This window comes from Barbus barbus, assembly GCF_936440315.1.
Source record: "Barbus barbus genome assembly, chromosome: 41".
NCBI classification, from domain to species: domain Eukaryota; kingdom Metazoa; phylum Chordata; class Actinopteri; order Cypriniformes; family Cyprinidae; genus Barbus; species Barbus barbus.
The window spans coordinates 20,932,899-20,950,510 of NC_136719.1; the positions used below are offsets into that span (position 1 = coordinate 20,932,899).

The 17,612-nt window shown below is 35.4% G+C and overlaps 2 protein-coding genes across 2 annotated transcripts; one reads left to right on the forward strand and one right to left on the reverse strand.

Annotated features, from left to right (window-relative positions):
* The first annotated feature begins 1,290 nt into the window (after window positions 1-1,290).
* LOC306860348 (ganglioside-induced differentiation-associated protein 1-like 1) lies at window positions 1,291-13,845 on the forward strand. Its single transcript, XM_079402001.1, has 6 exons — window positions 1,291-1,485; window positions 5,030-5,222; window positions 10,105-10,278; window positions 10,863-10,957; window positions 11,117-11,231; window positions 11,931-13,845. Exons 1-6 carry the CDS (start codon window positions 1,306-1,308, stop codon window positions 12,272-12,274), a joined length of 1,101 nt encoding a protein of 366 aa, XP_079258127.1. The 5' UTR covers window positions 1,291-1,305; the 3' UTR covers window positions 12,275-13,845.
* Window positions 13,748-16,573, reverse strand: LOC306860347 (molybdate-anion transporter). Its single transcript, XM_079402000.1, has 3 exons — window positions 16,408-16,573; window positions 16,173-16,252; window positions 13,748-16,067 (listed from the first exon to the last, which is right to left on the reverse strand). The coding sequence occupies exon 3, from the start codon at window positions 15,980-15,982 to the stop codon at window positions 14,537-14,539; it is 1,446 nt and encodes a 481-aa protein (XP_079258126.1). The 5' UTR covers window positions 15,983-16,067; window positions 16,173-16,252; window positions 16,408-16,573; the 3' UTR covers window positions 13,748-14,536.
* Window positions 16,574-17,612: the final 1,039 nt, after the last annotated feature.

The following is a 17,612-nucleotide window of genomic DNA, read 5'->3' on the forward strand; positions in this document are numbered from 1 at the left end:
AAATTTTAGCCTACATGTTAACATGCCAATTAAAGCTTTGTTAACTCTCACTCTATAAATAAACAGGCAAAAGTCTAGACACTCAAATTATTTCAAGCTGAAGTAAAATTAACAGTTTCCCAAAGAATATATTTGCTCTCTGGTAAAATGATCATGCAGTCTTGGTTTTAGTGGAGTGATTGTTGAACAGAGGCCAGCTTGCACTCACTGGATCTTTATCCATGCTGATAAAGCTGCATTAGCTCCGCTTGATCTCGTGGAAAGAAACAACGCCATCTGCTGGATCTTAAGTGGTGACCAGCCACGGTGACATTTAATCTTACTAAACCATTCATATTAAATAGAGCAAACCACATCGTTTGAGACAAGTGTTTCATAGTCGGTTTATTTTGAATCTTTAATGCATTTACTGTGTCTTATTATTAATGTTTAGTAAAGTACATTAAAAGCCCCTAATACAGACAATTACTTGAATACACCTCTTCTGTTTAATTTTCTTTCTAATATTTAAAGTCTAGATGGTGTAACCATCCATAATATAGATATATTATTATTATATTAAATATTATATAAATAAAAATAAATACACTTTAATATATATATATATATATCTCTATATATCTATATCTATATGCATACATACATACATATAGATAGTATTTAAATGTCTAAATGGTGTAAGCGTCCAGAGATTATATTGTAATAAGTAATATTGTAATAAACTTGTGAGTGTGTTTAAAAAATACATTAAAAAGCTATTCTTACAAACATTTACTTGAATACACCGCTTCTGTGAAGGGCATGTTTGATATTTTGTTAGCCAAATCGGTGTGGTGTTGCCATGTGACAAAAAAAAAACAACAAAAAAAATATATCAAAAAGCGGACCCCCATGACAGTGTCATGAATTTTTATTTATTTATTTATTTATTTATTTTTGAAAATAATAATCGTGCATTCAAAAAAGTTTTTACTTTTAGACATTTTGGAGCCAATAAATCAACACTGTTTGTAGAAAATGCTAAACCTTTTTTTCTCTTCAAAAATGTATAAAACCCAAATGATGATAAATATGACAATTATGCATTTTTAAACCGTTCTCCTTTCCATCTTCTCTGGAATCCGTATTTTGCACGAACGCTATAGATTTATCGTGGAGTAACAGAGTAAAGTATCGATGATGCCCCTGTTCGTGGTGCTGAAATCCCCCCGCGCTCTTCCTCCCTCCCTCCCTCCAGCCATCCCTCTCTATCCCTCCCTCTCTCCCTCTCTCTGCTCCTCTCTCACACGCACAAAATCCTCTGTCATGGCGTCTTCCAACAATGTTACTCCCACCAACTGTAGCTGGTGGCCCATATCAGCCATGGATGAAGATGGCAAAATCACAGACGGAGAGGAGAGTCACGAGCCCACGATAGAACACAAGCCATACTCCAAAGACAGGCTCGTTCTGTACCACTGGACTCAGTCCTTCAGCTCTCAAAAGGTAAGAAAAACACAGCATGAAAATGGTGGGTGAATCTATACTATGCAGTGGGACAAATAATGTTAGTCAGATAATATTGCGCTTTCTCTGAGTGGATGCGTGTTTTATTGGCCTACCTGTCTGTTCTGTTGCGTCTTTTATGAAGACGTTACGAAACCTCAGCAGAAGATGTTACATTTCGACTTGACTATAGCTTCAAGTCCACTGCAGCCCAACATCATTGATCAGTTACATGCATAGTGCCTATCAGATGGATTTGGGAGCAAATAAATAACAGATGTAACTGTTTATAACGTGCTTAAGGCTGTCCTTGCAGATTTGTGTGTTGCTTTGCTCTGGAGGATGATGGCACTCTAAATTATTCATTAAAATGAGGTAGCTTTGTGAAAAACAAACGGTGATTTCGTATTCTGCTGTCAGTTGCTTCGTGCACATTTCAGCCAGTGGCATTCTACGAAAAGATGCCTTTCCTGTCTCTCATGAATGTGTAAACAATGACTTTAACAATTAAAACTGACTCCCAACTTTTGCTGTTTTATTATAAGCGTTTTTAAAAATAGTACACTTATTTTATGTTTAATTCTTTTCCCAACTTCTCCCTGCTGTAATAGCTAATAATTTGATTAAAAGCATATATACTATATGCACTATAATAATAATAATAATAATAATAATAATAATGTTATATATTATACGTTTCAAAATTATATATACACTGTAATTTATTTTAATGGTTATTAAACAGATACAGTGTTGACAAAAACACAAGTGATGATTCTTTTTATTTTGCATGTTTGCATTATTTTATGTATATGTATGTGTGTGTCTGTGTGCATTTTAATATAATATATATGACAAACATTTCACACATTTACACAAACACATACTATTATATATAGCCTATATATATATATATAAAGAGAGGGAGGCATTTATATTAAAATGTGCATACTTGTATGCATATACACTTATACATATATTTGAATGCATTCAAAACTTATTCTTTTATTTTACATTTTACTAATTGAATACAATTTTCTTTATTAAAGATTATTGAATATATACATACACACATTCAATAAGTGTGTGCAGTTTAATATATTTATGACAAATAAATACAACTTTTCAAATATTTCCACAAACACACTATTATGTGTGTGTGTGTGAATATATATATATATATATATATATATATATATATATATATACTGTCATTCTGTTTTGTCTAAACTGTCTTGCATTCTTATATTATGCATTAAACTGTCTTTCTAGGAAACACCTTGTAGTGTCATGACCTTGAGCACAAGGCTAGTAATGGCTACATGGCTACATATGACTGCCAACCCTTCTTTTTTTTTTAAAGGTGTATAGTAAAAATAGTATAGGTTTACGTATAGTAAAAATGTTAAATGTAGTATGTGACAGCATAATGCGCTTTATTACAAATTAGACATTCTTTGTCTGATAAATGTTTATTGTAATATGAAACGTCTTATAAAATACACTGAATCACAATGGAAAATGCCTCAATATTTGTTGGAATGTCCCACCAGGCCTCAGCCTCATGTTTGTTGTGCGAGAGACGATCTCTCCACGATCGGCCTGCTGCTGGTGTTCACATAATTTGAAAGAATGTCACGTGTTACCTAAGCTAAACCTGACTCCTCACAACAATATTAAATTGACCAAAACATTGGTGATGATCAGATCGCAAAGAGATTCATTTAGCTGATTACAGTAGTTACAGACTTGCATGGAGAACTGAGTAATAAAATCAGTGACCTGCCAAAAATTAATCTCCTATTTACTTACCAGCAGACTGAGAAATACAGTTAAACATTGCAAAGCTTGACACCATTGAGTGTGTTTTCTCTCGAAGGCTCCTGAGAAATTAGTTTTTGACTGATTTTTATAGAAATATTAATTGGAGAACATTTACTAGGAATGAGCATCAAAACAATCACGTCATCTCAGAAAATAGATTGGTGCTGCTGACCTTTCAATATCATTGCCTTGTGCCTTTGTTTTGCTCATGAATTGTATTTAATCTTGATGAAGCTGTAAAAAGTTAAGCTGTAATGCTGGCTGAGTCTTTTTCTGTTGATTATTATGTGTCCGGTTGAATCCAGACATCACACCGTTGTTGTAAAGTGCCTTATCAAATGTGTCTACTGGCTTTGCAACACCTCAGCACAGTCAAAGCTGAACACAGCTTGACATTCATTAGGCTTTGCTCAAGCTGCTGGCTGATGCTCTTGCCACTCATCAGTCAGAGCCTCGTTTTATCTTGATCGATCCATCTGGAGTTGTAGTATCAGGCAGGATTGAATCTTTAATGCTACTTGTAACCAAAACTGAAAGAAAACTAGCTGCATTCCTCTTGTCCATCAAGACTTAAAGCAAACAGATATTCTTTAAGTGACTATTTGAAACACATTGTGTTGTTTAGCTAAATGCCAAAGTGTCAGAGCTCAGCATACAAAATCTCCTGTTTTTATGTTGTATTTATAGTTAATATGTATAGTTGCTATAGTTACTCCAGTAGACCTTAGATAGTGAGTAAGTATGCAAACAGGCATTTTAAGAGAAAAAAATATTGAGGGAAAAAAATGAATGGCCCATTGGTTAATACTGCTTAGCCATAGGATGAATAAGAAGTAAATTGGACCTACAAGCAATAAAATGGTTTATTTAATCAAATAGCCAGCCAGACATTTAATTAAAACTAGAATGCCTCAAAACTCACATTAACACTGAAATTAATTTTAATGTTGTTGAGTAGAACATCTATTTACTGGTTCGTGACATACTTAAATATAGAAAAGTGGGGTTCATCATCGGGGATGTGTCAGACCACTAGAGATGGTGCTTTTATTTGTATTTTTTTTATGCTTTTTTCTAGTTGAATACTACATATATTTTTGAAAACTGAAAGCTGAACTGCTAAATTAAGAAATCCCTAGTACCTATTTTATATTTTATTTTAATGACATTTTCTTTTAAAGTCCAAAATAGTGATAATAGTGATAAAATAGTCCAAAATAATTATTTTAGTATCATTCGTTCATAAGATTTGAGTTTTAATTCAGTTTTAGTAATTTTGCTGTTTGTTTTTGTCATTTTAGTAGTTTTTTTTTTATGTGTGTCTACACATTTGAAGTGGATCAAAAAAGTTAATCAAAGTTGTCCTTAGAAACGAACGCATTTTGATTTTAGGTTTTAGGGCATCTTTGATTGAAAGGTTGTGATCCGCTTCAAATGTTGACTACTGTAGATAGTTTTTAATTATTTTTCATTTCAATTTTAGTTAATTTATTACATCAAGTTAAGCTAAATTAAAATGAGAAAAAAGCTGAAATAAAGTTTTTATGTTATTTCAGTTAAAACTTATTTTATTTCAAGTAACAAAAATGTTTATTATTATTATAATTTTTTTATGGTTTTAGTTTTCGTTAACTATAATAACCCTTGTCCAAAATCCTAAAGTTCTCAGAGTCTTGAGGTAGTATGATGTCATGTTGGTGTCGTGTGTGTTTTGTGGCAGGTGCGTCTGGTGATCAATGAGAAAGGGTTGCTGTGTGAAGAACGGGATGTCAGTCTGCCTCTCACTGAGCACAAAGAGCCTTGGTTCATGAGGCTCAACCTAGGGGAGGAAGTGCCGGTTTTCATCCACGGAGACATGATCGTCAGTGACTACAACCAAATCATTGATTATATAGAGACCAACTTTATTGGAGGTATGACTACAGAAAGATACCTTGCTTGTTACTGTACAAGCTGGTATGCATTATAAAAAAATATATATATATGTATGTATATGTATATATATATATATATATATATGTATATGTATATGTATATATATGTGTATATGTATATATATGTGTATATGTATATATATGTGTATATATGTATATATGTATGTGTATGTATATGTGTATGTATGTATATGTGTGTATGTATGTGTGTATATATATATATATATATATATGTATATATGTATATGTTTTTTTTTTTTGTTTTTGTTTTTCTCATTCATTTAATCATTTTTTTTCCCAAAATAAGTACAAATATTTTTTGTAAATAAGTAATTAGTGCTAAATGGCAAATCTGTGCCAAGAATACGACAAAAACTAATTTAAGAACATATCAATTTCTTCTCTAATTAAATTTATGTGAAAACGTGTGAAATATTCTACAGTCCCAAATTGAGCGATCATTTAACTCTGTTAAAAGCAGAGTTTAGTCAGTTATGCACTTTTCTTCTTGGCCTTTCTGTACAGTATTACTGTGTTCGTTAAAAAAAAAAAAAAACATGCATCATAATTATACAGTGCTTCTTGAAAGTTTGTGAAGCCCTTGCAGAATCTGTGAAAATGTGAGTAATTTTAACAAATTGGATTGGATTGGATTGGATTTGATTCAATTTATTGTCATTGCACATGTAGGTACAAGGCAACGAAATGCAATAAAGAAGAAGAATACAGCACAACATGAGGAAAGAGAGGAGAAAAAAATTGTCCTCACACTACGCTCCTGAACGAGAGTGCAGTGTGAGAACAGACAAAAACCTCAGCATAGAGCACAGTCAACACAGGAACATAACTTGCATAGAAAATCCAGTTCAGACGAAACAGCCATCCGGCCTGCAGCCATTACAGCGCGAACACAGACCCGTTATCAACTGACGGGATGAAGCGACGAAGGCGTGGGATGGGGGTAGTGAGGTGTATGAGTGTGTGTATGTGTAAGTTCGTGTGAGTTCGTATGCCTTGAAATCCGTTGCGCCAGTACTCCAAACCAGTTGTCTCAGTTTGCAGGTTGTGGTGCGACATAGCAATTGCCATGGAAACGACCTTGGCCAGAGCCCAAGCGCCCGACAATAACAAGGTGTTTGATGGGGGAGGGAAGAAAGAGCGTCTCCCTGCAGTATTCACAGGAGAGTTGATACCAGAGCAGCCTTGCCAAGCCGTTCTGTTTTGGGAAGCCGGAAACAGATAAGATTGTTTTGACTTTGGGCGAACAGCTGTCTTCTGGTTTCACAGCTATTCTCATTGTCCATTCTGATCTCCTTGTCCATCAATTTTCCTTTCCAAAGCCGAGAGCTTAGCCGTGATCGAATCCATATTGCGGTTAATCGACTCTGTTTCAGAGCCGACCGCTCTGCCAACAGCTTCAATCATGACGGGCAGCCTTGAGAGGTTTTGGATAGCCAATCCCGTCTCCTTAATTTTCCGATAGTTTAGGGCAACACCTAATCCAAACAGCAGAAACCCAGTTATCATGGTTCCGAATAAGAAGATGTCTTCAATGTCCTCCACGGAGAGAGCCGCCAGACACACGACCATGCGTCCATCGTGTAGCCAGCAGCAAACGTCCCAGCAGGACATTCCGGTTCTCCAGATCCCGATCTTCTAGTCGAGAAGATGGTGTCAATTGCGTTAAGAGACCAGTTGATCAGATCCATAATTTCGGTTTTGTAAAATAGTGCAGCGAGAGTCTCTTAAGAAGGACAAGACAATACGAGAGAGCAAGCAGGGAAGTTCAGGATAGGGAGGGTAGAAAAATGCGACCGCCTTCGAACAGAGCCAAACGAGAATCGAGAGAAATCATACATAGTGCATGTTATTTTTTATTTAGTACTGTCCTGAGTAAGATATTTTACATAAGATGTTTACATTTAGTCCAAAAGACAAAAAATAGCTGAAATTATTCAAATAACCCCATTCAAAAGTTTGGGAAGCCTTGGTTCTTAATACTGTGTGTGGTTACCTGGATGATCCATGACGGTTTTTCTTTTTTTTTGTTGTGATTGTTGTTCATGAGTCCCTTATTTGTTCTGAAGAGTTAAAATGAGCAATGTTCTTCAGAAAAATCCTCCAGGTCCTGCAGAATCTTCAGTTTTCCAGCATCTTTTGCATGTTTCAACCCTTTCCAGCAGTGACTGTATGACTTTGAGATCCACCTTTTCACGCTGAGGATGATTGAGGGACTCAAACACAACAATTAAAAAAGGTTCAAACATTCACTGATGCTCCAGAAGGAAACACGATGCATTAAGAGCTGGGGGTGGAAAAAAAATAAAAAATACTCTGTTTATACTATGGAATGACAGTACTTGCCACACATTTTACAAGATCAGATGCTTGTCAGTGGTGCTCAGGATCTGCAAATCATTCGCCATCATCCTCAGTCATCTCTCTTTACTCTGTTTATGTGGTAAGTGAAATCTTATGTACTGTAATGTAATAGGCTACCGCTTGCAAGAAGCTAACCATGTCCCTTTAGTGACTCGCGTTATTTTATTAGAACGCGTTATTTGCTTTCCATGCCTTTCTGAAAACAGACACCAACCCATCCCTGCACTTCACATCCCCTGCACAGCCTGGAACATAACTTTTATTTCCATGATCTGCCATTTTCGCTGTTGTCCTCGCTTGTTTCTTCACAATACCTGCAGAATGATTCGGCTGTGCAGATTCGACTGGCGGCTGGCCTAGAACATGGGCGGGTTTATGCAAATTATTGATCCCGACTATAATGTCACAGTCGGTGTTATGTTCTTATTCGCCTGTTTTTCAGTGGTCTTTTGCATTCACGAGATTTACATAAGGAGGAAACAATGGTGTTTGAGGCTCATGGTATGTCATTTCTATGTACAGAACTGTTATTATTCAACTATGCCAAGGTAAATACAGTTTTCAATTCTTTGGCACCTTTAAAGATAACTGCATTTGCCCTGTGTAAGCAATACAAATGCTAAATCACAATCAGTGTATAGTGCACTACATTTCTCTCACAGGCTGCATGGCTGGGTGTCATTTTGAATGTCTTCACAGTTTGAGTGTGGGGGTGTTTTCACCGAAGCTTGTCTCTGGTCCAAGATCACTCACTCATTTAAGTGATAAGAGCTGAGCGTGATCACTCAAGCTCAATGAAAGAGATCGAATCAGACACTTCTGAACTATATTTAACAATTGAAGTTGTCCAAACACAAATGTATCAGTAATATATTAATATAACTGATGCATCAATTTGATATGAAACTTAATGTGCATTTTGAGCACTGACTATTCTTTCATGTACGTTTTTCGATTTTGATATTGAAACATATAATTGCATTGCATTGCAAACACTAAAATAAAGCCTAATTCATTCAGATAGCTCTGAATGCATAAAATGCATTACAATGCGTAAACATGTACAAATTGGGCTACTACCATTTTCATTTGCATTGTGGATGGTGTTAATGAGTTTATGTCCTAAATAACAAATGGTGAAATGAGGCCTGGTTGAGTGGACAAGGGAGATGTTCATGATGATTGTGCCTTGGTGTTGTGGCATATTTCTGCTGTTTGTGTGCCAGGGTAATAGAGATGTTTGATCTTGTATTTATCGGCTGAATTGATTTTGGGAGCTGCAGGTCAGCATGCTGGAGGTGCAGAGCAGTGTAAAATGGGACAGCCCTTTGTACCATCCTTCATCTGCCCCAGTGCAGTAACACTATAGGCTTATATTTACCAGATTTGACAGCTTTTTCTAATTTTGTCACTGTTGTTGACACCAAATGTTTGACTAAATCTGACTTCAGTCTATAGATTGGTCACCAAAGAGACAAAGACATCTATAATATCTGAAAAAGCTGCTGTTAGCGTTTCTATTCATCTTAAAGCCAGACACATAAAATATTATATGAATGTTATATGAATCATAGAATGTTCCTCATAAAATAAAATATTATTTTTGAAATAGAATAGTTTATAGAACTTTTAGACAAAATTATTTTTTTTTAAAACTGTATATGTTTTTTTGAATTTAATACATTTAATACATCAGGCTTCTGTGGCTCACATAGTATGATATAGGAGAATATGAAGCTCATATTTGCAGAGGTCAAAAACTGAAATATACAGTAGCTGATATTTATATGGCCAACAATTGAGATGAAATTCTGAAAGCTTGTAATGTAAATCAGTGAGACTTTTATAACAGACATAAAATACATATAACTATTATTTGTCAATCTATATCTCCCAATAGTAATATGTCTTAGTAAGATTATATTTAAATGCTTAGTTTTGTGAGCTGAGCTCTGTAGTTTTAATTGTGATGGGAAAACATATAAAGCAATGCAATACAGTGATGATAGAGAGATATATAAAGAAAAGTTCATCAAAAGCGTGGTGTATCATATTTGATATTCATATTTTAATATGATTTTTCAAAAAATGTTCATCTTAAAAGTTTTTCTTCGGTTAACTATAAAAAAGTAAAAACTAAAGAGTACCATGACCTGAAAAATTATGAAAAAGGCCTTTTACTTGTAAAAAAAAAAACGTATGAACAATCAATCAGGCATGTAGTAGATTGTGTGCAACGTTTTTTTTTTTTTTTTTTCAAAATTTTGATCATATTGATAATTTAGAGGCCTCGGAAATTTGAAAAGTTGCTTGCAACATTTTTGGTTATGTTAACTTATTTTTTTTTTTTTTTTTTTTTTTTTTTTTTTTTTAAATAAGCAGGCAAACAGGTTAATTATATGACCAGATCAGAAGGGTCATATTTATATTTATGTATATTGAAAATCTTTTTGAGTGTGTTCTTCTTTTTTTCTTTCAGACACCGTAGCCCAGCTGATTCCAGATGAAGGAACTCCCATGTATGCAAGGGTACAGCAGTACCGAGAGCTGCTGGATGGGCTGCCCATGGATGCTTACACACATGGATGCATCCTGCACCCAGAACTCACAGCCGACTCCATGATCCCAAAGTACGCCACTGCTGAAATACGTAGTAAGTGATGCTACAATTCAGTGCACCATTAATTCCAACTAAAGAATATTTTTTCTTTGTGAAATGCATAGAAAGCAAAGCATCTGACTTGCAAAACCTGTTTAGTCTGGGAATCGTTTTATTTCTCAGATTTCACGTTTTGAAGCAAATTGCTGTCTCAAATGTTGACTGTAAACTGGCATTTAATGCTGGCTTATTTATACAGAGTTCATCGATATTGGATTTACAGTGCGATGCAAATGAAACCAAAGAGTTGATCCAGACAATGTGTTGCAGCAAAATAAATTATGTCACAAAAACCCGGCATAATTGCAAATAAATCTCTTTTATAGTTCATGACTTGGAGGGAGTACCTATGATAGGTGTTATCACATTCACTGCTGTGATTTTATGCATGAAGTCTTATTAAATTCCTTAATTAGTTGTCAGGAACATAAAAAATTTGCAGAAAATAGTGCCAGTTCTCCATGTGCTGCCTGACAATGTTAACTATGAATATGAAGTTAATGCAAAAATCTTCTCAGTTTTGGGGGACTATGAAAGCTCTTTTACTGAACTACCTAATTTGGTCTGATTTCTCTCAGGACATTTGGCCAATGCGGCATCTGAACTGATGAAGTTGGACCATGAGGAACCCCAGCTGACAGAACCATACCTCTCCAAGCAGAAAAAGCTCATGGTAATTCAGCGGTTTCACTGCATACGTGATGTGTAGCACATTTTGGATGGATATATTTTGTCCTAGCTGAAATATGAAATTAAACTGCAGTCATAACTTTGCATGAAAATGAAATAATAGATTGTCCTTGTCTTGAATACTTAAAACTATATTTTGTAGGCAAAGATTTTGGACCATGACAATGTGAACTACTTGAAAAAAATTCTTGGCGAGTTGGCAATGGTGCTAGACCAAGTAGAGGCAGAGCTGGAAAAAAGAAAACTGGAATATCAAGGTACGTTTTCTGTTCATTTAACAATTAAAATAAAATAAACTCATCTTTTTTTAATTTTATTAACAAATAATATATAACCATAATAAAAAATAAGCTTATTTAATAACATGTAATTATATTTGACAAAAAATAAAATTATATAAATAATTGATAAAATAAAAATGTCTTGACTCTTATTTGATATTGTTTTATTACAATAAAATAAGGTTGTTGTATTTTATTGCATTTTATTATTAAAATAACTTAAAATTATTCAATTATTTTTATAGGTGCATTTTGTCATGTAATTCCTGTAAATCATAAGAATTCACATTTGTTAATCTGTATGTATGTATTCACGTTTACCTTATAAATATTAGCTTTATAATTTTTATTAATATTTTGATTTAGAGTTTATTTTTATATTTTCTGTTTTTAATTTAATTTTAGGTAAAGTTTAAGCAATTTTAGTTTTTATTTGTCTACTTATTAATTTTTAATTCAATTTTATCTATTTTAGTACATTACTAAACTATATAAAAAATGTAAAATGTTGCTTTGACAATTACCTGGAATTAAAATAATTTTATTTTCAGATAAAGTTGATTTTATTTCATGCAACAAAGGTTTTTTTTTTTTTATGGTTTTAGTTAACTGTAATAACCCTGCTTTGGGAACTGTTGTTTTTGATCTTACAAGTCGTCTTTCCTTTCTACACAGGTCAAAAGTGTGAATTATGGCTTTGTGGACCTACTTTTACACTAGCTGATATTTGTCTTGGAGCCACATTGCACAGGCTCAAGTTCTTGGGACTCTCAAGGAAATACTGGGAGGACGGGAGCCGGCCAAACCTGCAGTCGTTTTTTGAGCGGGTGCAGAAACGCTACGCTTTCCGCAAGGTGCTGGGGGACATCCACACGACCCTGCTCTCTGCAGTTCTACCCAATGCATTCCGAATGGTAAAAAAGAAGCCGCCGTCCTTCTTTGGTGCGTCCTTCTTAATGGGCTCTCTCGGGGGGATGGGCTATTTTGCCTATTGGTTTTTAAAAAAGAAATACATGTAGTGAATGTGCTCTTGTAGTGTTTTGTGTCTGTGTATCTGTGTGACGTTCGAACTTTTCGGTAACACTGTTTTACGAGAGCAGGAAAAACAAGACAATATACAGAGATTAACACTATTACTTACTTGGGTGAATAATTAAATAAATATATAATGAGAACATTCCAAGAATAGGAATTCTTCTTAACAACACCTTCTCTGGTGACGAATGCCTTCATGACTTTTATTTTTTTAATGATTTACTGATTTATTTTATTCATATTAGGCTTGCATACAGCTTAATCATGTTGTGTTGTTCTGTCCAGATTATAAACACTACACATTCTGCCATTTAGGACACCTGTAGGTTGATTTGGTTATATGGTACAGCACAACGGCCAAGTATATTATAAAAATAAAGCCCAAAATAATATATCTACCCTGAATTCTTAAGCATTCATTTTTTTATGGGTTTCCAAACACTTTGCACTTCTAATTTTAGACTATTCTGCAAAACTTATCAGCATTTAGTCATTCACTTTTTAGTGCAGATCACTGTTGAAACACTATTCATTAGCAGAATGCAACACATCGCTGTTATCATGACAATTTTCTGGTCTGAAACTGTTTGCTTCTGCATTTGGTGAGAGGAATCAGTGCTAGCAAATATTTTAAAGGCCTAATATATTATACTTTACCAAGAATGCAAAAACTGAAAACACTGAAGAGAACAGAGTGTTCCTCATAAAACTGCCAATTCGAGCATTTTCTTTCCTATTTATATTTTTTCTTTTTGTTATATCTCTAGCAAAGTCGTCAAAAGTATACTTAGTCACATGATGAGTAAAGTTCTTGAAATAGAGGTGGTATAGAAATGTGAATGCCAAGTTCCAGTTCTGAGCGTAAAAGATAATGCGATATTTAATATGAAAGCAAACACACCTTGATGTTCAATAGAAAAATTAGACTTATAATAAAATCAAATGGTCATTCAAAGTATTATATCCATTTTAAGCATGCCACTGTTTAATTGAATGGGTTTATAACCAAAGACAATGATAGGTTTCTCTTTCTTTGTTTTCCAGTAATGTTCACTTATACATTTAATCTCAGCTTGACTTAGAAAAAACTGAGAGACCATTAACACTAGAAATTATATGCATTATTTGAGTTCTGTACCACCTCACACACAAGCCATATACAACTGTGAAGATGCATTAATATTCTGATTTCATTTTATGTGCTGCTGTTAGTCATTTTCAATACTTTAACTAAACAAATGTACAGTATAATGTCTGAGATTCATTTCTCAGCACCTCGAAACTCAGAAATCTCCTTGATCTGGAATGTTTGTTGTAAATTCAGATAAGTGGCGATCCCTACTCTAAACGGAATGACTGGAAGTTAAATTAATACATGAGAAATATATTGATATATTGTCTGTGGTCATTAGACTTCACAAGATTTTTTTATTTTGTAATTTTATTTTTATATTTTTAAAATATGCATTTATTTACAGTGCTTTCTAAGATGTTTGTTCATGAGCCTTAATTTGTTCAGTTGCCATCGGTTTCAATAAATGAAAATGCTTACCTTAACTTCTTTGAATGGTCTGTGTGCAGCTCAAGCTATAGATAATTGTTTTTAATATTTTAAAAAATAAGAAATACATTGCAAGCTGAACATTTCCTGTGTGCGTAAACCCAGTTTATCATCATTCTACACTCTTGCTGTGTTCTGGTCATTTTAACCCAGAGAGGATATTTTTCTCAAAAATGCTAGTTAATGTTATTGCATCGGGCAAAAAGTTACTGACCACACAAAGGGTAAAACAACTCCCAACCAAAAATGTGAAAATTGGTGTACTTTTTAAAAAAGTTTTCATTTGTTCTATTATTGGTAAAACTACAAAAAATGCTTTTTTACTCAAAAAGAATAAGTTCAGATCAATGATTCCTATGATCAATCACTTCTAAAACAAAATACAAAACCTGTTCTAATTAAAAGAAAACAAGTCAACAAAAAGATCCAAGATTACATTCCTATTAAGCATAAAATCAAACATCTGTTCTTGCTTTTCTGGCTGGATGGCTGATTTAAAAAAAAGTAAGACCATCTGCAGATTTTAAGGAGTTTATTGGTTCTATTAACATAGCATAAGAAAACGAAACCATGTACTTTCTGATTTAACCCATAAATACAACTGTTTAACTAACACAACCTTAATAAAGAAAAAACAAAGCATATAAATCCATTGTCCATAATCCAGTGTCTGTCTTTCTACAACTCAGATTTCTCCCTCCAATTTGGTCCCCTCTAGTCTCAGGTCAGCATCGTTCCTGCCCACTGTGAAAAGGCTGACAACAGCGAGCAGAGCGGCCAGCATCATCCCCGCACATCCTGCAAACATGTGTCTGGTGCCACTGCCAGCCTCCCCTGCACCGGTCCCAGACACCTCCCCGTGAAGAGCCAGCAGCCCCAGACAAGCCAGGAGGTGAAGAGGCAAACGAAACCATGCCAGTACGGCGGCTCTGCGCTCCATGGGAACCACTCGGCCTTGGAGAAAACTCACTGCTGGGAAATAAAGCCCGCAGGCTAGTTCGAGCAGAAGGAAGGCGAGCAGAGATTCCCTCGGCCGAGGCTGGCCAGGCACAGTGGAGAACATCAGCATGAAGAAGGAGAAGAAAGCTAGCAGAACTGCTAAGCAGAGCAGGTGACCAGGTTGGAGTCGATACGGAGCTGACGTGGCCAGCCGGAAAAGCGTGGAACCAGCCATGCTGGCTGCCATTAGACTGGAAAACACAATTCCTAATGGCGGGCCATGTGGGTCCAGTACAGGAGTCCAAAGAAAGACAAAAATATAGAGGACGCTTTCGAAAAGTGCCTGAACACCTCCCAAAAGCATAACACGGCGGTCCGACAGCAAGCAGCGAAGCCCATCCAGACAGCTTCGCCAAAAACGGGCCCATGTTGACATTTGCATCTTGGGGGCATTTAGAGGGTTGGGAAGAGGGCCATTTTTATCTTCACTGGCACCTTCTTGTCTATCCTCCTGACCCCATTCGGACAGCACAAACCAGGCGCAGGCGGCGAGGCTGGGGATCGCCAAGAGAAACGGAGCGACCGGTCCCAACCCAAGCCATTCGGCAAACAAGTTCGCCACCAACCCGGCACCGACCGCCAGTCCGTGATTCCAATCTGCGACTTTACCAAAGGTAACCGGTATCCATTCTTTGGGAAAGTCATGGACGTCAACGTGACCGTGCACATACCAGGCCTCAAACACGGTGGTTAGTAAAGAGGTGGACAGGCCTCCTAAAACACGTCCGAGCATGAGTATGAAATAGTCTTGTGACAGCTTGGTAATGCAGCAGACAGAATAAGCCAGGCAGAAGAGGAGACACGTCTGTCTCCGTCCCAGAAACTGCAGTAGCCAGCCGGCCACTGGGGCAAATAGCACGCAAGAAGCGAGGCCACATACGTACAGAATGGCGATCTGTGATTCTAGGAAGTTGTAATGTCGGTAGAGTTTATAAAGGTAAGGTCCCTGCAGCCAGTCTGCCCAGAGGGCCAGGAGATATGCCTTCAGAAAGAGCTTCTGGAACCGTCTGAATGCTGGATTGGCGATGGCTGTCTGTGTGGTCTGGGACGAGGCGAGACGGCGGGCTGTGATCTCTAAAGTCACGCACAGTCCCACCAAGGTTATAAATGCAAGGTATGCTGTCACAAACATGATGGACAAAAGGTGACTGAAGATGTCCCAAATCCTAAATCAGCATCCTCGTACAGCTCTTGGTCCAGTGAAACTCGTGATTAATCTGCAAGAAGGGAATAAATATTCATTATGAAACAGTGTAATGGGAACTACATATCAACTAAATGTTAAGAAGAATTGCTTCTACCAAAAAAAAAAAATGGCTTACCAAAAGTGACATTCTTCATCATGTAACATTAAAAAAAAAAAAATAGGTGCTGGATAAGCCGAGTGGAGACAGCTTGACTTCTGAAATAAGACACACAGTCATTATTAATTCATGGCTACAGGCCATTAACACTAAATTATGCTTTAAAAGGATTAAGTTAATGCTATTCAACTTGACTTGTTGACAAACATTTAACATTCTTAACTGTTGGGTTAAGCGCTTTAAATACACCTACCTTACGCTTAACATTCTCCTTAAGAGTTTGAAAAGTCTCCGCTGATTTTGGGAGATATAATATATTTTTTATGCCATGGTTTCAGAAGATTTAACAGCATAAATGCTTTCAATATTCGCCTATCTTCTCTACAACATCCGTGTGTGTTTCCGGGTTACTCAAACGTAATGACGCTTTCGCTTAGCTTATGAATATTAATTACGTATCCCTGCGTTCAAGGAGTACCGCTCTCTGATTGGTCAATAAGCAAGCTGACAATATAAATATTAATTTAGGGCATGTACCAGCACGCTCCATCAAATTTCCCAAGCAACGCTGGATTAATCTTTTTTTTTTTTCTTCATTATTCTTGTTCTTATAAATTTAGTTAAAAGCGTCAAATGTATACTAAAACTGTCCTGGAACTTTTTTACCACGACCATCTTTTATTCATTGGCTTATTATAAGTATTATATTGTTTATATTGTCCCATAATTTTTCATCTTAAATTTTTTAAAAATTTTTAATATAATATAATTGTATTGTATATATGATGATAATTAACCACGAGATTTTGATACTAATTAAGTTTTTTCAAAATGTACTTTGTGTCTTGAGATGAATGTGAAGCATACGAAATTAATGAAGAAAACTAAAATTAAGGTAAGAGTAAGCAGAATAATTATATCATGCACGGTTTAAAAAAAGCATTTTGACAAAATATTCAAAAAGTGTGTAAACATCATAACTTTTATGCTAGCTATAAATTTAGCATTAGCAAGAATTTGAAACATGTTAAAAATGTCATCCACCACCGTCATGTACACTATCAAATTAAATAATTTCAGATATAATGACATGGTGGAGCAAATTACGTTTCAGGAAAAATTAATAAATAATATATATATACAGTAATATAATAATATATATACTACATTAATAGTCATAGGTTTTATTTTATTCCATATTTAGATTTTTAACTGCGCTACCGCGGGCTTCCAGACGGTGTCACTATAACACCGTTTACTATCTAACGCGCTTTCAATCATATTCTGTCTCTCAGATTAACTAAAGCGCATCAGTGTTGTACAACAATACCACGAAAATATGATAGGTCCTACAAATACGTTTTTAAAGCATACGAATTTAAATACATTTCATTTAATCTGGATACATGCGTATATTTTAACTGATTCTGCATGGTGGCCTCTCCTTTGCCAGTGTCC

Excerpts from the sequence above, each read along its gene's own strand:
- LOC306860348 (XM_079402001.1), top strand. The coding sequence starts at position 1,306 with ATGGCGTCTTCCAACAATGTTACTCCCACCAACTGTAGCTGGTGGCCC. Across the intron at positions 1,486-5,029 it reads AGTCCTTCAGCTCTCAAAAG|GTGCGTCTGGTGATCAATGA; the intron begins GTAAGAAAAACA and ends GTTTTGTGGCAG. Across the intron at positions 10,279-10,862 it reads CGCCACTGCTGAAATACGTA|GACATTTGGCCAATGCGGCA; the intron begins GTAAGTGATGCT and ends GATTTCTCTCAG.
- LOC306860347 (XM_079402000.1), bottom strand. The coding sequence starts at position 15,982 with ATGTTTGTGACAGCATACCTTGCATTTATAACCTTGGTGGGACTGTGC.